The sequence below is a fragment of the Lissotriton vulgaris genome, chromosome 6 (genome assembly GCF_964263255.1).
Source record: "Lissotriton vulgaris chromosome 6, aLisVul1.2, whole genome shotgun sequence".
Taxonomy (NCBI): Eukaryota; Metazoa; Chordata; class Amphibia; order Caudata; family Salamandridae; genus Lissotriton; species Lissotriton vulgaris.
The window spans coordinates 238896056-238916364 of NC_141694.1; the positions used below are offsets into that span (position 1 = coordinate 238896056).

Here is a 20309-nt window from a genome sequence, read left to right on the forward strand (position 1 = left end):
AAACAACATTAACAGCTGGAAATAAATAGAACTCCCAAAGAAATTTAGTGAAAATATGAAATATTTCCTAAACAAGACCAAATCAGATATGGCACAATGGCTTGCATTTTTATGTTTAAATGTCAAAAAGTGTCAGTAAAAATGAGAGCATCAATTTTAGCCACTGGGATTTAGAAACGTGTTCTATGTCCTTTTTTAGGCTCACTGTGATGAATCATGGGTGTGAAATCATCTACCACAAGCGGGTTTTCCGCTGTCCCGTCATACGTAAGAATCTGGTGAGGAGAGAGGCCGCTGCCGCCGCAGCTCTCGAGGCCTGTGACCCACGCTCGCGACACCGAGGATCTGCAATTGGCAACCGGCACCCACGGCCAGCAAGGACAGCAAATACAACGGCTGGCAACGTCTCTGTGACCTTCGCGGGAGACTGCGGCCCTTCTGCATCCTTGCAGGTTAACCGCCCACCCTCCCCCTCTCCACGGCTCCTCCTGCTTCAGTCACGGTGTTCGGAGCAGCAGTCGTGGAAATTAAGTAGCCAGGCTGCGGGTGGCTGGGGCTGTGATGCCGCTGCTTGCTGTTGCTGTGGGCCAGTAAGCAGAAAGTGGGAGATCTAAGAGCCGGAATCTGCGAGCAGGTAGCCCACTCAACCCTTTCCCACGGTCTTCCCCCACCTGAACCATTACCTGGGCAGGAGGCAGTGCACAGTGCTGCCTGCTGCGTTCCCTGTTGGTTGTTGGCAGGAGCTGCGGGGGCCTGTGCACTACGGAGGCCTGTGGAGGGCTGTCTATTGGCACAGCGGGAGCCACAGGGTTTCCGGGGGGGTCGTGGATCGCTTTGCCGCCTGCTGGGCTGCCTGATTGTTTGGTAGGAGGAAGAGGAGCAGCCACATGCCACCACCGTCGCCTGCTGCCTTTGCTCGCTGCCTGCCCCGCCCGTTGCCTGCCGCCAGCAGCTCGGTGCTTCTCCTCCTGGAGCGGACTTCTGGAGCAGAGGTGAGATCCGCGGGGGGGCCTCGGGGCTGCTGTGTACCACCACGAGCTGCAGGGTAGCTGTGTATTAGGCTGATCATCACAATGGCGACTGAGACGGCCTTCTGTGTAGTTTGAGTCTTTCAAGAGGTTCCCTCTTAGGACGCCAAGCAAGATCTGCACTTTACCTCTGGAACCTTTGTAGGTACAGCACTCAAAAATTCATACCAACCATAAACTTGTTAGATTCTGATACTCCTGCCTCCAAAACCCTGCAGACTGAGCCAGTGGAGCCAGGGATTACGCTGAGTCTGGCTGCTTGCAACCCTCAACTCCTGGGCATCTCATCAATGGTGGCCCTGGTTGGGGCAGTAGTAGTGGGGGAATTGGCGTAGCGGCAGAAGCTGCTAGCCATTGAGGCTCTCTCTGATCGTGCATCTCATCCCCGAAGGAAGCAAATTGCCTCGCTGGCGTCCCGTGTGCAGCAGTGATTCAGGGAGGCTGCAGGAAGGTACGCCGGAGGCATGGAGGGGTTATTTCCATTTGCCCCCCGGGTGTGAGATGACTTGTTGATTTACTGAAGTCTTTCTTTCAGGGAATCAGCTACCACCAGAAGAGGGTATAGACTACTGGGGTAAAAGACAGTTTTTGGCAGTTGGGCTTCAACCGAAGCATGACTAAAAAAAACTGCTTCCCAACGCCAAGGAAATGTTCTTGTAAAATCAAAACCCTTGACTCAAGTCTCACCCCGAAACTTAAGGAGTTCAAGGAACACAGTACCTAACCCGAAGTCATTTCTAAAAACACCAAAAGGAGGACTTATCACTCAATTTTTTCACAAACGTAATCTCAGTGACAGGAATCCCCCCTGCTCGCCTGACTTACCAGTAAGGACTAAATCCAGCAATGTCACAAACTCCCTCCTGGAGAGATTTTATAGCATCCAGCCCACTGTGATATCAGGCTAAAGAACTGAAACTGGGAGACGCCGGAGCCAATCCTGCACTTGGTCTGGAAATTAATACAATCAAGCAACTGATCTATCCGACTTTCCTGGGACCACCTCTGCTCCAATTCTTTGAAAACATGTGCAGGTTGTCCCAGTTCAAATACACTCCCACCAGGAACCAACTTTGCAGTCCCCCATTTCGATGCCTTCCTTAGAGCCATCAGGACTTGGCTCAACTAAGAACAAAACACCAGCACAACAAGGAAACTGCGGTTTCCTATCACCAATATTTTTACAGAATTTGGAAACAAAGATACAAAGAACCTTGGAGCTTACCCCAAAACTCCTCAGACTGGCCAAAGATACTCGGCTCTCTTCTTCACCAACCCAGAACTTCCAAAGCCAAAGTTTACACAGTAGCAGCTTCATAAATGACCCTGATCCAACCTAAACTGGCGAAATGAATGAATCAACGGCGAGGGCACTACTTTGGCAGTCCAACAAAATGGAGCTGCAAATTGATTTGCTATCAACAATTGCACAACGCTTGGTGGAGCTAAACAACAAGGTGGACTTTATAGAAAATAATCTCAGTGACACACAGGACACCCAACACTGTACTTGCACGTACGCTGAACTCATCGATAAATGGGCAACACTTCTGAAAACCTAACAGCCTTGGCAGCCGCACTGAAGGAACAAACAGAAGTAACCACTTGCCAATCAAACAACAGTGGCATGGCATCCACAACAAACAGTGAAGAGCATCAAGCCAATTTGGCTATAATTTCCCGAGTAATCCATAATAAAACCCAACAACCAAGTTTTACCCACATCCACCAAAGTTAACACCAGGTCACTAGGCCTCAACTCCAGCCCTAGATCTACACACCTAGCCAAAGTGCTTGGGAGAAACGATTCCATCCAGGGAAGAATGGACGTTCCTCTTACAAGGAGGGCCCAAACAAAGCTAAGGAAATTAGAGAAAAAATCAAAGGCTATTAAAATGGTTGCCTCCTCTGTGTCAACCTGTAATCAAATACCCCAAGTCGACAATGGGAAATCCGGAATTTTCCAATCTTCACTATAAAACACGCTTTGAGCAATGAAATATCTACAGTATCAGTTCCACCAGAAGCAAAACAAGCGACTGAAAGACCATTACAGTCAATTCCCCGAACGAGGGACTTGTTTAATTCACTTGGTCCAGCAATAAATACTCAATCAGTTCCCTCACCAAATATCAGTGGCGGCTGGTGACATTTGAAAGTGGTGCGGTGTAAACTTATTCTGGTATCCGACTGCGGCGAAAGATGGTAACGAGGACGCCCAAAGAACCTACTCGAGAATTTTTTTTTTTAAAGAGTGGACAAATGGAGCATTTTCAAGCAAATTCAAGAAAGCAGGAAGGATAATAAAGCAATACAATTGAATTAATCATCATTTGAGAAATTGACACATTTTATGAGCTATAGAGGACAATATTTGCATATGCTGATGTTATCATTTGCCCATATTTACTTGTGAACACACTGATACACTTGTAACTGTTTTGTGCAATATAAAAAAGATTTGCTCATGCAATGCAAGCAAAAACACGCATAGGGAGTACGGAGGATTATGTCCAGAATGGTGAGGCCTAAAATGCAGAATCCTGAATTCACTTTATATTATTTATTTATTTGAATGCTCTTTCTAATAACCTTTAACCTGAGAATGAAACAAGCTCCCATACTCTCTAATTGTCAGCCATCCAATTAAAATAAGCAAGTTTGTCGGCGCTGCAGAATGGGAAATGGAAATTCTTGATCCGGTCTAATTGCTGCCTTGTGAGTCAGCTCTGAATATGCATTTGGACAGAATGGAGCTCATGTATTCCTTCAGGCACTCCATTCTGAGACAATGCTGCACTGCTTCGTTGTGGCCACGAGGCGCTATAAGGAAGCTAATTAAATAAAGAGGCACCTATACTCACGTTCACACACAAACTGTGGTGGGACCTATCTAGATACTGGTTAGGGCTTCGGGGTTTCAGAAAGATGACACACTTCAAAATAATAACTGGTTACTATAAAAAAAAATTGGTGAGACTCCAAAACAAAGGCATTCTGCACACTGTAATTCTAACTACCCTTTGGCACCATGCATGCTAAATGTGTCACTGTGCAGAGCGTGGGCCTGGGGTTTATACAAAGCACACACTGCCCGCTGCTTCTATTTTTCAGACTTTAGCCCACCTTTAAGAATACTCCCTACTACTTCTTGATCCCGTGGCATGCCATGGTGAAACCAGCAACATGGTCTGTAACACAGAGACTAAAGGCGCGTTCTTTCTGTGAGAAACATCTTTACCATGTAATAGTACCTGTCACATGGCAAACAATAATACTTCGGCTCTATAATATGAAAATAATATATGCCACACAACGCTGCCTTGCTGAAGGATTTCCATGCAGAATGGAGATAGGAATCACTCAATGCGCGAGAAGGGGGGCTTGGGGGAGGGAGCCGACCGAAGGGAGGTCTCCTCCCCCGGGCGGTTTGGGAGGGCTGCGAGGGGTTATTTCCAGAAGTTGCCAGAATGTTCTAGTTTTGGGCTGGTCTAGTAGGACCAGCCAGCCCAAGTATAAATTCCGCCTTTCCCGCTATCCGCCACCATTTTAGGTTTGGTGACCTGGTGGCTAGGTGCTTTAACTTTTTGTGAGAGTATCTTGTGTGTGTGCGTTTCTTTTTCATTCTTTGCCTGTAGAGATATACTTTGAGCTTAGTAATGGAAGACGCTCGAGTTCTGGAGGCGATGCGCTTATTGGCTGATGCCGGTCGATTGGACTTGCTCGCGGGAGGTGGACAGGATAGGCCGCACCGCCAGGCCTCTGCCGGCGTAGTGGCCGCAGTAATGGCGTGTTCGTCGCCGAAGAGGAGACGGCCGAGTCAGGTAAGCGAGAGGGGCCGCTCCCGGTCCCGGAAGCCGGTCCCGCAAAGGTCGTCTCGGGGAGAGCCAGGTGTTTCGGAGGCTCCGGTGGCCCCGGGCATGTTAAGTGGGGGGACGGGTGTTCCTTCTGGTACTGGTGACTTTCCGTTAAAGGCGGGACGGGGTCAGGGGTCGAAAAAAGGGGGCAAGAGTGGACGGGGAGGTAGCAAGAAACGCTCCGCCTCGGATCCGCTTTTTGAGCGGCGGGGACAGTCTGAGGACGGTGTTCCCGGGCGCGGAGGTCGTAGGAGCTCGGTGCAATTTGTGTTGCAGGACTCCGCACGGGACCAGGTTGCCCTTGGGGCTCAGGAGGACAGTTTGGTTGTTGGTGAAACTCAGTTCGCCACTGACGATGGTCAGCGTTTGTTAACTCCTTTAGGTCGTTTTCCACTCAATGTTCGAGTTGGGGAGGGCCATGAGGGGGGTTTGGTGGGATCCAGTACGGTTTTATCATCTGGTGTACAGGTGGTGGCTCCAGAGGCTGGCGCGGGAGCGGTTGATTTTGGAGGCAATGTGGGGAGTCCGTTATTGTTTTCTACCCCGGGATCGGCGGTTGGCGAGGTGGTTTCTGGGGGCGGTGGCTCTCGAGGTGAGGGTGAATGGGCCCAAATGGGCGTCAATGTTTCCTTTAGTGGTGCGAGGTATGGTTTGGACCAGGGTGAAGGTTTAAGAGCTGAAGGTGGGGGTGTTCCATGTTTGAGGGGTGGCCCATTTCAATCGGGATTACAGAATCGTCAGATGGCTTTTGTTGGGGGTCCTGCGGTTGTTGGTACGTCCGGAATGGGTATGGGTGGTTTTCCGGCTCCTCGGGCCATGAATGCGGCGGGGTTTGGCTTCCAGGGCAGTTTGTTGGGCCCCGATAGAGGTTTTGGTCAGGTGAGTGGCGGGCCTATACAAGGACCCAGGAGTACAGCTCCGCACTTATCCGGGGCCTCTGGGGGTCCGTTTTTCATGTGTGGTTCCCCAGGCTGGGAACATTTTGGCGCGGCGGGCCTGGCACATCGCACTTTTCAGAGGGAGTTAGCAGGCCAGGACTCAGCCCCTAGAGCTGTTAGTCGCGCTTCCTTTTCGGCACTTGATAATTTGGACCATAGTGACGACGACGAGGTGGTAGGCGGTTCTCCGATTCCGGTGGTTCCATTGAGGCATGACGCACGAGGCCGTTCTTTGGAGAGAGGTCAGAAAGGGGTTGTCGATTCGACTCGTAGGGAGATGGTGTATGGTTGGTCTGTGGATGGTAGGAACCCTAGCACACCAGTCCAAACTTTTTCTTTTCAGGATGAGGTTAGGCGCGGCGTTCCAGACTTGGCAGGGCGCAGTCCAGTCCATTTTCGCCAAGGGGAAGTGAGGAGAGTGCCTAGCGCGGCCCTCTCTGTTCCACCGAGGGAACCCGACGCGGCCAGCACACGAGGGTCTGGCGTGATCCCGCTGGCCCCAACGAGTAGCAGGTATAGGTGGCAGGCCTTGCCGGCGGCTATGGAGCAACAGAGTCAGCGCCCAGGGAGGTACAGGCGTGTACAGTCTGCTCCCCCTCTTGGAGTTTCGAAATCTTTAAAATGTACTGTGGTTGATACCGGGTTAGGTAAGACCCGTGGTGATATGATGCATACTAGTGCGGACTCAGTGGTGTTGGACTATGACGAAGAGAGTCCCGAAGAAGGTGAACTGCGGGATCTTGAGGGGGGGGTGCCCTCTCATTCCTCTCATAGTGTTTTACAGGCTCCAGTGGTCCAGAGGCAACTGCAAGGGAGAAGAGAGCGCGGCCCATCGGGTAGGGCACCTCGGAGACCGGATGCATTGTCTTCGGCGCCACGGGCGGAGCCATCGAGAGCTGTCTCTCTGTTACAAGGTGAGAAAACGGTCCCACAGGCCAAACCTATGATGGTGTCAGTGGGTACCGGTGGTGATCTTGATGTGGTCATTACGGATGGCCGGTTGGTTAAAGGTCGTTATGTCAAAGACACTGCAGTGGGTACTGACGATATGTTTTTACAAAGAAAGGGGACTGTGGTATAGCTGGTGCTTCCAGCAAAGTTACACAACAAGGGGACAGTGGTGTTATAGCTGGTGCTTCCAGCAAAGTTACTCTTCAAGGGGACAGTGGCGTTATAGCTGGTGCTTCCAGCAAAGTTCCTTATCAAGGGGACAGTGGTGTCATAGCTGGTGCTTCCAGCAACGTTACAGACAAAGTAGACAGTGGAGTTATGGCTGGTGCTTCCAGCAATGTTACAGTAACGATGGACAGTGGTGTTATGGCTGGTGCTTCCAGCAAGATTTCAGACAAATCAGTCAGTGGTGTTATAGCTGGTGCTTCCAGCACTGTTAAAGAGCCTGTGGCTAGTAAAGAGCTAAAAATCAAAAAATTACCATATATGGGGGTGACGAAGCCACTGGGTGCCCACTTGATGCTTAGTACTAAAGAAAGAATTTGGAATGGTGAGTATGTGGAGCTCCTGAAGCTTCTCCATCGAGAAGTCCGGTCTAAGGAGGGCTCTAAAGAGGAAGAATTCGAGTTGGCTAAACGCCCGAAGGTCCCTTTAAATATTGAAAATTGGACGGCTGCGTTTTTGATTTATGCCAGTGTGTACTGTGAAAAGTTCCCTGAGCGCAGCGTTTCCATGTTTAAGTACATGGATGTGATTCGTAAAGCTCAGATTACAGGGGGTGGTTTTGCCTGGTCTCAATACGACGAGGAATTTAGGGCCAGGATGGCGTGGGACCCTGAGGCAAAATGGGGTGAACTTGATAATGATTTATGGCAACACACAATGGGGTCATCAGCTGGGGGGAAGACTGTGTTCACGGCCAGTGGTTTACCTCTAGTGTACCGGCCCTTTCAGGGGAAGCCCACCCGGGGGGGGGTGGGGTCCAGCTCTAACACCCACTCAGAGTCAGGTTTCTGTTGGGAATTCAATAGGGGTTCCTGTATTAGGGAATACTGTAAATTCAGGCATGAGTGTTCAGGCTGCGGGAGGAAACACCCGTTATCTAAATGTTGGGACAACGAGCCTTCGAGCAGCCACCAGGGGAAACAGTCAGGTTCAGGTACTTCCAACTCAAGGGGTCGGGGATCCAGAGGTAATAAGGGTTCTGGGGCCAAAGGCTCGTACTCCGGTTAAACTGGACAAGCTACGGATTGCCTTACAGGGTTATGACGACGAGTCTGCGAAAATCAAGTTATTAGATGGTTTTCAGTTTGGTTTCCGACTGGGTTACCTAGGGTCCAGGGAGCGGAGGTGGTCTGCCAATTTAAAATCGGCTTTAGAACATCCCGCAGTTGTACAGAACAAACTTACTAAGGAAGTTCAGGAGGGTAGGATGGCTGGCCCGTTCACAGAGTGGCCGTTATTCAATTTGATTGTCTCTCCAGTCGGAGTCGTTCCTAAGAAAGAGGCAGGTCAGTTCAGACTCATTCAACATCTCTCATGGCCGGAGGGATCCTCAGTTAACGATTTTATTGCCCCGGAGGATGTGTCGGTATCATACTCTTCTGTGGATGTGGCCATGTCACTAGTTGTGTCAGCGGGGGCAGCCGCTGAAATGGCCAAGTGTGACATAAAATCTGCTTTTCGACTGTTGACGGTACACCCTGATGATTGGTGCCTTCTTGGTATCCAATTCGGTGGTCAATGGTATGTGGACAAGGCTCTACCTATGGGCTGTTCAATCTCATGTGCGCTGTTTGAATGTTTTAGCACTTTCTTACAGTGGTATTTCTCGAATCAGACTGGTCATTCCCTAGTGACACATTACCTTGACGACTTTTTCTTTGTCGGATCCCCGGGCTCCGCGGAGTGCCAGGCAGCTCTGGACACATTCCATGGGCTCATGGAGGATCTAGGAGTTCCTTTAGCTCCGGAAAAGACAGTGGGCCCCAGTACGGTCCTTTCCTTTTTGGGTATCGAAATTGATTCTATACGCATGTCTGCGCGCTTGCCTGAGGATAAAAGGAGCAACATGGTGCAACTACTAGAGACAATGTTGGCCAAAAGGAAAGTTTTGGTAAAAGAAATCCAAGTGCTATTGGGTCATTTGAATTTCGCTTGTAGGGTGGTGAGAGCAGGTAGGACTTTTTGTAGGAGACTAGGTAGGGCTTTAGCAGGACACCACTTGCCTCATCATCGTGTGCGCCTGTCTGCCGGTGTAAAGGAAGATTTGAGAATGTGGAAGTTCTTTTTGATCTCTTTCAATGGTGTTCCCTTGGTCAGGGATGTGGATTTCCAGTGGGACGTACAGATGTTCTCTGACGCGGCTGGTAGTGATGGTTTTGGCCTTTTCTGGAACGGCAGATGGTGTGCGGAACGTTGGCCGGATGAATGGTTGAATGGTGGTCGCAGCATCACCTTCTTGGAATTGTTCCCTCTTTTGGTGGCCTTGACACTGTGGGGGGAGGAATTGGCACACAAGAAGGTTTTGTTTCGTGTGGATAACATGGCTGTTGTGGAGATGGTGAACCGACAGTCTGCCAGAGAAGAACAGGTTTTGAAATTAATGAGAGTTTTCGTTCTGGGTTGTTTGAAACACGACATTCATTTTCGTGCTTTGCACATTCCTGGTGTGGACAATGACATTGCGGATGCTTTGTCTCGTTCACAGTGGGGGAGATTCCGTGGACTGGCGAGGGAGGCAGACAGATCCCCGACTCGGATGCCGACTCATCTGTGGCGTGTAGGAGAAGTAGGGTCGTACAATTGGTGGTAGGTTCTTTATCGGTGTCCACACGTACGGCCTATTCCTTGGCCTGGAGGGAATTCTTGGCTTCTGGAGCTGTCAGACGGGAGGATATGTCGCAGCGGTCAGAGGATGTTGTTAATTTTATACTAGACCTCATGGATAAGGGCCTCACTAAAGTGACTATAGCGGGGAAACTAGCGGGTATTGCTTTTATGGGACAGTTATTATGGGGTTACACCCCGTCAGCCGGGGAAATAGGCAGGAGAATGCTTGAGGGATGGGCCAGGGAACAGGGCCATGTTGTTCGATCTCGGGCTCCACTATCCTGGCAAATACTGGCTAGGTTAATTACAGTCTTACCTTTGGTATGTTCAGATGATTTTGAGGCGTGTGTCTTTTCTATGCTCATGGCGTTTATGTTTTTTGGAGCTTTTAGGGTCTCTGAGTTGTTGGGGACCAAGCAGAAGAGTGGTTTACACTGGAGGGATGTTTTTTGTTATGACGAAGGTGTTCATGTTTGGCTATCCAGCTCCAAAACTGATCAAACGGGTAAAGGTAAAGGGGTTTGGTTACAGGCGCGCGTCCCAAAGCTCACTTGCCCTTTAGTGCTGGCGCGGCGCTGGCGTTCATGGTGCGGGGGTGGGGATGAGGCCCTCGTATTTCAACACATTAATGGTTTACCTGTCACATCTTATCAGTTACGGATGGTTCTCCGTAAAGCCCTGCAACACATTGGGCTGGATAGTAGTTTATATGGTACTCATTCTTTTCGTATAGGTGCAGCCACGGAGGCCTTTCACAGAGGTTGGACGGAGACGGATATTATGAGGTTGGGGCGCTGGTCTTCTAATTGTTTCAGGCGCTATGTGCGGAGCCCGGTAGAAGACGCGCAGGCGTTCTCAGCCTAGACATGTGTTCTAATTGTGTTTTCTCTTTCAGGATCCGTTGCTGGACCTCGATCGCCAGTGGTCACGGTCTGGATAGTGGGGCATTCCTTCGTTAAATGGGCCAGAGTCCAGGCGGCACGGAGCTACTTTGGAGAACAACTCGGCTTTAATGATCGTATGTTTAATATTGTATGGAAGGGTAAAGGTGGGATGCTCTGGAGAGAGTTAATCCCTTGTTTGAACAATAACATGGTGGGCGGTTTATGCCCGGATATTTTAGTCATTCATTTGGGTGAAAATGATCTTTGTGCCACGAAAGGGGTTGTATTACTGCGGGCTATGAAACGGGATTTAAGCCTCATTAAGGAACTATGGTCTGGGTGCCATGTGTTTTGGACAGAATTGATACCGCGTAGGTCATGGAGAGGGGCTGTGAACCCCAGGGCTGTGGATCGGGCGAGGAAGAAGGTGAATTCGGAGGTGTCTCGTTGCTGCAGGGGCCTCGGTTTCAGTAGGATATCGCACAGGGAAATCAAATTTGAATCGGTAGAGTTTTTCCGGGATGACGGTGTACATTTGTCACGTGTGGGTATGGACCTTTATCTTTTAGAGCTTCGTGAGGTGTTAGCTCGGGCTTTGGCCTTGCAGCGTTGATTCCCATTATCTTTCCGTTCGCTACGCGGTTGGGGGGCAGAAAGGAAGGCTCCGTGTGTTCACCCCCCCCCCTCTGGCCTACCTTTCTGGGTGGCGGGGTCGTGGTGTATCAGTTCGGTTTTAGGTTGATGGTTGGTTATAAGTTCGTTAGAATTTTCTTGGACTGGGGCCGGGGCAGGTTGGTCATGGTTTGACCGTTCAGTTTTGAAAAGGGGTATTCTGCAGGAGTGCAGGGTCAGGCAGGATCGATGATTACGGAGGCCATGACAAATGTTAATTCAATTTTGGTTTGATGAATAAAGTTTATTGATGACGTATGTTTTATATTCATGACGTAATGTTTATTGATGATGTAATGCTTTATCATGACGTAATGTATATGGATGTTATAATGTTATTGATGTATTGTGGGGAGGGCCCAAATATGTAGGGGTTGGGGGTTGGGGGCCCGTTTGGTTAGTTATTTATTTATTTAGTGAGGTTTAGTTTTGTAAGGCGTTTGCCGAGGTTGTATTTTGTAATGTGCACCTGTTTCCTAATAAAGCGGCCTTTTACACACACACAAACAATTTTTGGACTACTTTTCTCTCACCCCTCGCCCTCCCTCCCAAGGGGGGCTTGGGGGAGGGAGCCGACCGAAGGGAGGTCTCCTCCCCCGGGCGGTTTGGGAGGGCTGCGAGGGGTTATTTCCAGAAGTTGCCAGAATGTTCTAGTTTTGGGCTGGTCTAGTAGGACCAGCCAGCCCAAGTATAAATTCCGCCTTTCCCGCTATCCGCCACCATTTTAGGTTTGGTGACCTGGTGGCTAGGTGCTTTAACTTTTTGTCCCACCCTCCCTCCCTGTTTTTCTGTAGTATTTTCGCCCCTCGCTCCCGCGTTTTTTCCTATCTTTTTGATAATTTTCTTTTTCAAAAGGCTGTTTTATGGGTTACCGGTGTGCAGGGGTTGTTTCTTGTATTGGTATTTGTCGCTAGGAGCAGGTGCAGTGCGGGGTCGTGGTGTATCAGTTCGGTTTTAGGTTGATGGTTGGTTATAAGTTCGTTAGAATTTTCTTGGACTGGGGCCGGGGCAGGTTGATCATGGTTTGACCGTTCAGTTTTGAAAAGGGGTATTCTGCAGGAGTGCAGGGTCAGGCAGGATCGATGATTACGGAGGCCATGACAAATGTTAATTCAATTTTGGTTTGATGAATAAAGTTTATTGATGACGTATGTTTTATATTCATGACGTAATGTTTATTGATGATGTAATGCTTTATCATGACGTAATGTATATGGATGTTATAATGTTATTGATGTATTGTGGGGAGGGCCCAAATATGTAGGGGTTGGGGGTTGGGGGCCCGTTTGGTTAGTTATTTATTTATTTAGTGAGGTTTAGTTTTGTAAGGCGTTTGCCGAGGTTGTATTTTGTAATGTGCACCTGTTTCCTAATAAAGCGGCCTTTTACACACACACAAACAATTTTTGGACTACTTTTCTCTCACCCCTCGCCCTCCCTCCCAAGAAACAAATGTATGACACCAGACAAGGCGGGGCTAGGGGGCATCCACTGAGTGACAGAGAGAAGAGTTAGGGACGGCCTTCCAGAAGAGAGACTCTCTGGAGCCCTTGACAGACGAGAGGCACTCGCAGGTCCAGAGGGAGAGGGGGACAGTGAGAAGCTAGAAAGGATCGCCAGAACAGGCCCTACCTGCAACGCCGTCAGCAGTTAGGAGCTGCAGGTGGGTTAGAAGATAGAAAAGTGGAAATTGGGAAAGAAATGTAGGAAATAGCCGAAAAGAGTCAGGGGCCACGGTTACGAATGAGAAAATTAGAAACTAATGAAGTTATTAGTAAAACTACAATATAGGAACAAGGTGCATAAGTTCCAGAGCGCTGAGCATTTTGTAATCAAGGAAACTGAGGAGTAGGGTGTTGTCCTGATTGTAAACACTAGAGAACACGGCCACGGCACGCCAGGTGGCACATTAATTCTAAATGTCACCAAAAAGTAAAGAGGCGGCTGTTTACAGGCACATTATTTCTGTATCCCCCTTCCTTCATTGACAACAGGCTAGACCCCTCGCCTATAATCTTGGTCATTAGGCTGTCAACTAATGTGCAGGTTGTACTGCTTGCCACTGTGAGCCATGCGCGGCTCTGCACCGTGTCATGGGGGCCTTTGCCGGGAAAAGGAAGCACAGAATGGCTAGCCGACAGGGGGCAGGTAATGCTTTCCAGGTCATCGGCCTTTATTTTTATCCGCAGCCTTGATCTCCTCACCTCAAATTTATGTAATCACCACCACTGCCTGCCGAGTATCAATTACAGCTCCCAGTGCGAGTGGAACCCTCGCCCGTCCATCCGAGGATGGCCCTAGACCCGATAGAAATGGAGCTGGGCTGGGGGTGCTGAGTAAACCTGACAAAAAAGGATCACTTCTTAAAAGCCATAAACTCGTTCGAGAGAGGAACATGTGACCAAACGATGAATGGCAATGTGCGAGCGACAGTAACAACTCCCCCCCCACCCTCCAAAAAATCGCATTTCAACATTCTGAATTACTCGGATCCCTTTCTAACGTAATGCTGCCTGGTGAACCCACCTGCGAAGATCGGAATGAAATGTATGCAGTATATTGGAGCCAAGTGAAAATGTGTTCTCCGCGCGGCCTCTGCAGTGTGTGTGGAATTGCTGCACTGTGTATGGATGTGTATTACACATCCATACATAGTGCAGCATTTCCACATACACTGCAGAGGCCATGCGGAGAACACATTTACCACCGGCCTACGGAGGCTCACAGGGGCGAAAGGAGGAGGCAGGAGAGCATGAGTCGGGGGCTGCTGAGGCGATTATGTGTATAAAGAAAAGAAGGAAGAAATCAATTAAAGTTAAACTTACCTGACCGCCGGAGCGTCAGCACACCATCTTCCGGAACCTTGGCGCCTTCACAGGAGAGGAAACCCCGCCCTCCGTCCTCAGCCAGGATTGACACAGGGCATGGTTGCTTTCTGCCCGCCTGCCCATTAGGAGAGCGAGGTTGCGCTCTTCTAGTGGGCATGCGCCAGCCGAGCAGGCACACGTGCGCATGCGTGGGGAAGGCTAAAAAATGTGCCTCCGTCCCCACTCATGCACACCTGTGCTGCTGTGTGCCCCTGACAATGTCTGTCAGTCAACATGACACAGGACCGCCCACCCCCTTCAGACTCTGAAGGGGGTGGGCGGTCCTGTATCATGCTGACTGACAGGCATTGTCCCCTCAGCCTCGACATAAGTTTGTTTGAACTTAAGTAAACTCAGTACCCGAGGGAGTGGAGCTGCGTGTGCGGGCGGGGGGGCAACGCCCCAATGCCCCCAATGGACGCACCGCCACTGCCAAATATCAACATCAAGAAGTTGGAGCACAAAGATCAACTAAGCCCGCCTAATGAACAAGGATCTGATATTGGTATCTGTGCCCCACAGGGCTCTTCCCCATTGGTTCCTTTGAGGACTAGTCCGCCAACACAAAATCCTAGGGCCAGTACAGAGACTATTCAGAGCGATATATGCCCAAGCATCCACCAAAGTATTGTATACACTGGTCCAGACATCGATCATAAAGTAGAGCAAACCAGTAATCCAAGAAAAGTCTGCAAAAAAACCCATGAGGTAATCCTCACGCCTAGATATTTCATCAAAGGCCAACATGACATCTTAAATAGGGCAATATACTTCGTCTATTTAAACACATTCCGACGCTGTCAGGAACACACTCGGATGAATTCATCTGGGTTAAGTTCCTTTGCCTTACCAGTGATCCCCATTTGGATTTAACTTCGATAGGGCTGAGTCGCCACACCAGTACGGGGTTAACTCCAGAAGAAATATTGCAAATGGCAGACTGGGGCATTGACATTGCCTATCCTGTCCAGAGAAATATCCGCACGTGTTAGCGACACCACCACCTACTAAGGAAGTCTACTCAGTCCTAAAGGGAACAGAGTGTAACTCACGAGCGAGAAAATTAGCCACTGAGCCGAGTATGTACCATACATTTAGGATCACAAGTACCTCTGAATATAGGACAGTGTATGCAAGTAGGCCAAGCCATTCCCCTGGGATGGGTACCCGGTCTTGTCCAGCAGAGCAGCAACTACGACAGCACTTCTAACATAAAAAAACGCTGCATGCCAACTGTTCAACCCCGAGACTACGGGAAATAACATTCAGCTGTCCATGATCTCCTGGAATGCAGCGGGCTTAAAAAGTCTTCTTGACTATAGTTTAGTGAGTAACTACTTCCGTTGAAATGACATCTTTTGCCTACAAGAGACCTGGGCCACTGAACCATTAATTCTTCACTGCTTCTATGAATTACGCACTACAGCTATAAAACACAACATTTTGGGAGAGCTTCTGGTGGGCTGTCAATTTACATAAACCAAGCCCACAGACTAGAAACTACTCTTATCGCAACCAACATCTCAGACATGCAAGCGGTCCTAGTTAGCGGACTGAAAATTAACAAAAATCCAATTCATCTCTTGGTAATCAATTGCTATGTAAACCCTGCCTCCCAGCACAAAAAAACATGTTCTAAAAATAATGACAACAAAAATGGACCAGCTCATAAACAAATATGTTTTGCACCTTCCCGTTATCGCTGGTGATCTGAACACTCGGGAGTTAGTGCAGTCGAAAGTGTATATTCTATCACACATCGATGGTGCCTCACAGCTCTTTCTAAATCAAGTTTTGGTCTCTGCTTACACTATCAAAACAGTCGCAGATCCTCTCTGGCTCCTTCTACCCACCTTTAGAGACAAGTCCACAATAGACTACATTTTTATCTTGGACCATCTAGTACTATACTTTAACAACTTTGAAGTGGGCAATAGGGACGAAAGTCACCGCAGGCCACTGAGGATGACCCTGCAGCAAAGTGGGGAATCTGCAACACAACTGGAAACCCTAGAGGTTTCAACCGGCGAAGAACGCTATGAAATCCTAAGGAGAATAAAATGGACTATCAATCTTGGCCCCAAAATCCTGGAGTGGGTAACTCACAAAGAATCACATTCCACAGTCACGTGTCCAGTCTCGCCCCAGGTGCACTTTGAAGCACTCTTAGCAGAATTACAATTAGCCCTAGGGGTACAAATTGGAGGCACCCAAGTGCAGGATACCCACTCTCTGGCACCTCCGCAAACTATTAAAACAAGAGACCTAATTCACACAAAATGCAGTCTTTTAAGGGCCTTGAAGGCAAAAGGGAAAGGCACCAAAATACCCCAAACCCCAGCAAATAATAGCTCCCCCCTCTGCGCACAGGAATAAAGTTTCGGAAATACGCTCAAAGAAAATCGAGACAGAATGGGTGAAAATGTTTACCTTCTTCAAAGAAAGGGGACACATACAACTTTGGAGATATATTAAGCAATTTACCAACGCCGACCAGACAAAAGAAAATGGAGTGGTCGCCTTGGAGGGGTTAAACATGCAACTCAGCTGTACTCAACCCAACAGGATATCACCCAAACTTACTCCCATCAACAATCTCCAACAAAAGATAAAGTAATTAAAACCTCCAATATCACAGTGGCCGAGGTAATTATCCTGATCAAAAATATGAGGTCAGATGGAGCTCCAGGACCCAATGGAGTTCCCACATCTGTGTTTAAAGCTTCACAGGGATTCTGGGCAGAGCAGTTAACAAAACTTTTGTAGCACATCTTTGCCACCTCCACTGTTCCAGCATCATGGAAAGGCTCAATACTTTCTCCAGTTTACAAAAAAGGGGACAGCTCAAAACCCGGAAATTACCGGATCATTGATTTATTGGACGTTGAAGCTAAAGCATACGCCAGAATACTTTTGAAAGAATTTGAAGCCTGGGTAACATTCTGTCCCCATTTCAAACAGGATACTGGGCCCAAAGCTCTACCACAGACAACAACTTAGTACTAGTCCACCTGTCTAACTGTGCTAACCAGAAATCTCAGTTACCATTGTTCTGTTGCTTTGTGGATGATATTGCAGCTTTTGATTGGGTTGATCGTGGGAAGCTGTGGGAAAAATTACATACTTGGGGAATCCCCCAACAGCTGCTAAAAGCCATAATTTCCCTATCTCAGGAGACCTGGGTCCGCATTAAAACCAGTCAAACATTAGTCACTGCTAAGGTACCAACTAATAACGGCTTAAAACAAGGGTGTGCACTTGCCTCTATACTTTTCAATCTGTACACAGCTGATCTGGGGAAAGGGCTGGAGGGGGGCAAGTCTATTGCCCCCTAGACTGGTGAAAAACATGGTTTCAAATACTCCAGGTTGCGGATGACATCGTAATTATGGACCACACGAGGACAAGCTTACAGAAGGCCCTAAAAGCTTTACATGGATATAACCAACAGAACAAACTCCTGATGAACCAGGAGAAGACCAAGGGGCATATTATCAAGCCTGGGCGATAAATTTAACGCTGCTTTATCTGCAGGAAACTCCTGATAAAGTGGTGATAATGGGCTTGATAATATGCTATATGAAATTCCAATCGAAGCTCATGTTAAATGTGAAGGACATCTAGCATGAGCTTCAATTGGAATTCCATAGAGCATATTATCAAGCCCATTATCGTCACTTTATCGGCAGTTTCCTGGCGATAAAGCAGAGATACTTTTATCGCCCATGCTTGATAATATGCCCCCAGGATACTTATATTTGGGAAGTACCCTCATAAGAAGACCACACGTTGGCAACTTGGGGCCCTGCAAATTAAAAGAAGTATGAGCTACAACAATTTGAGCTTCTGGCTATCTGAAGGGGCAAAACCTACCGCCCATCTGAAACATCTGAGAAGGAAAGCGGCTGACATCATTTCCTTTTTAAAAAGCATTAATCAGCGACTTCACAGTCCAACTGCTGAACCCATTTTGAAAGTTCTTGAGGCAAAACTAGTGCCCTCCCTTAACTATGGCCATTTAGTTTTCCCCGGTGCCTTCAATACGTTCCTCGCAAATCATCACATTTTGGCTTACAAAAAGGTCCTAGCTCTCCCTAGAGAGGCCAGGAGAGCAAGAGTAAGGCTGGAGTTGGGTATTACCAGTCCGGACATCACTTGCTCAGGTGATTTAATAAAATATTATATCAAGACCACGCGAGCACCAGAATTGTCATTAAAAAGACAAATTAAAACGCTCTCCGAAGAGGAGGGTTCCCCATGGCAGGTGTATTTGGCAGCAGGCATTAGATTATTGGACTTCAACATCCAAAATCTGCATAACCCTGACATCCCACTAACAGCCTGGAGGAAAACAGTGAATACTCAGGCCAAGAGAATTTGAGAGGGACTTGGAAAGCCTGCATTACCAATTCAATCTTTCCTCGCTGGACTCCTAATACACCATGGGAAAACAGCAGCCCTACCTGGAGCAAGCTTTGACAGTCCTGGCAGGGGAAGAATCGCCTATATGAGACTTCTTGCTTTGCCCATCATGGATTTTAACCCAACTTGGGCCCAGACGGATAATTCAGTGGATTGCCGACTCTGCAATTACCACCGTGAATCGTGGCTCCATCTGTTGTGCTGTTGCCCAGAGCTAGTCAGTGAGCGGCAGCGCTTAGTTCTCCCCATCTGTAGGTTATTTGGCCAACAAAGTTGCAGGGAAGTTTCTGACCTGTGCTTCTCTATTAAAACACCTTAAATTGCGGCCTGATTAGGGAAATACACAGACGCAATCCGAGCCAAATTGAAACTGAAAACTGAATTATAACAGTACTTAGTCGACCATCAAGCTAGAGAGACTATGATAAAAACTTTTCCTTAAATCCAACGCACAACACTTCACTGCTAGATAAGACAATAATCTTAATAACAGTTATTTAAATTATTTAAAATCTTTTTAAACAACTACTTCAGTCTTAACTAATTGTGTGAGATCTTAAACAAGTTTTTGTTTTATTGATAGAATATTGTAACAATTTTAATTAATTGAACAATAAAGATTAAATTCATTTCATTTTATCCAGTCAACAGTTTTAGATTTTGACTCAGAACAAATTAGGGAAGTCAAAATACTCTAACAGGGCAGGGCACAATGGTGAACAAGGGCTTCATAAGGCAAGGACCTCGCCAGGCAGTTCTGGATGGACTGTTGCAATTGGGCACAGAGTCAAGACTGCTTTGCATATGGCTGGGTTTAAACTGGAATGGTATTGTGAGCAAAAAAACTATGGATTTAGGTCCAGATTTCTGTACTGGGGTGAATGTATGACATTGTTCTGTATTCTGTCCATCAATTGTTGTTATGCATTTAGCATCACAAATTGTGCTACTCATTTGAAGTAGCCCTTCAAACATGTCTCATGACTGCCAATGCAGAGCCTGTGTGTGCTGTTTTAAACTGCCATGTCAAACTGGCACAATTCCCCCTTTTCTAGGTCCTAACTTTCAATTTGTGTCCATGTCACCCCTCGGGTATGCCCTGGAAAGGCCAGAGGTTAGCGTGCACTGTATTTAAAAGGTAGGGCATGCACTTTTAAGTTTTCCTAGTCCTGGTAGTCCTCCACTACTGCGAGACCTATCTCTCCAATAGGATAACATTGGAGTGACCTTATTACATTGTATAAGTGTAATTTACAATTTAGAAGAAATATCCAATTCAAGTTTGGTGTCTCTAAAATCACAATAAAAAATCCTAAATTACTGTGAAGCCGAATTTCAAATTGCAATTCTGAAAAAGCCACTTTTGGAAAGTTAATATGAAAAAGGGGGTTGGGCCCTAAACAGCAAGCTAGAGTGGGCCTCTTTGAACTGTGTAAACAAACAAAGTATCTAGTTGCCATATTTTGTTGAGCTGACTTAAACACAAAGGACCAAAAATATAATTTTCATTAGCCCTTGTGATTTATTTCACTTTTCTTTTATATTGACTCCAAAATTGTAGCACATCTTTTCACATGTCTTTTTGAAGGGCAACCCTTTTTTCAGAAAAAGAATTCAAATATACCGTTCACGAGAAGCTACGCCAGCAAACAAGATGGCCGCGTAAGCTCCCGGCTACGCCGACCTCCGACTCCTGCCAGAAGATCCTGCTATTTATCCTGTTTTTTGCGCCCTGCCTCTGCATGTATGAACCGGACTGTAGTTTAATGGTGCAATCCCGAGATTTTTACCAGTTTGGTAGACAAAGATATGTCGTGTGGCAGTTTGCGACCTAGACCAGCCTGGAAGCCGGGGTCTC

The 20309-nt window shown here is 47.7% G+C and overlaps 1 protein-coding gene across 1 annotated transcript; it reads left to right on the plus strand.

Moving 5' to 3' along the window:
• Positions 1-6088: 6088 nt before the first annotated feature.
• LOC147707066 (uncharacterized) lies at positions 6089-11157 on the plus strand. The gene is made up of 2 exons (XM_086925168.1): positions 6089-6737; positions 10502-11157. The coding sequence occupies exons 1-2, from the start codon at positions 6101-6103 to the stop codon at positions 11101-11103; spliced, it is 1239 nt and encodes a 412-aa protein (XP_086781294.1). The 5' UTR covers positions 6089-6100; the 3' UTR covers positions 11104-11157.
• The last annotated feature ends 9152 nt before the right edge of the window (positions 11158-20309 follow it).

Bases quoted from the DNA above. Each gene is read 5' to 3' on its own strand.
- LOC147707066 (XM_086925168.1), top strand. From the start codon at position 6,101: ATGGTGTATGGTTGGTCTGTGGATGGTAGGAACCCTAGCACACCAGTC. The intron at 6,738-10,501 runs GTGAGAAAACGG...TTTCTCTTTCAG, and splicing joins AGCTGTCTCTCTGTTACAAG to GATCCGTTGCTGGACCTCGA.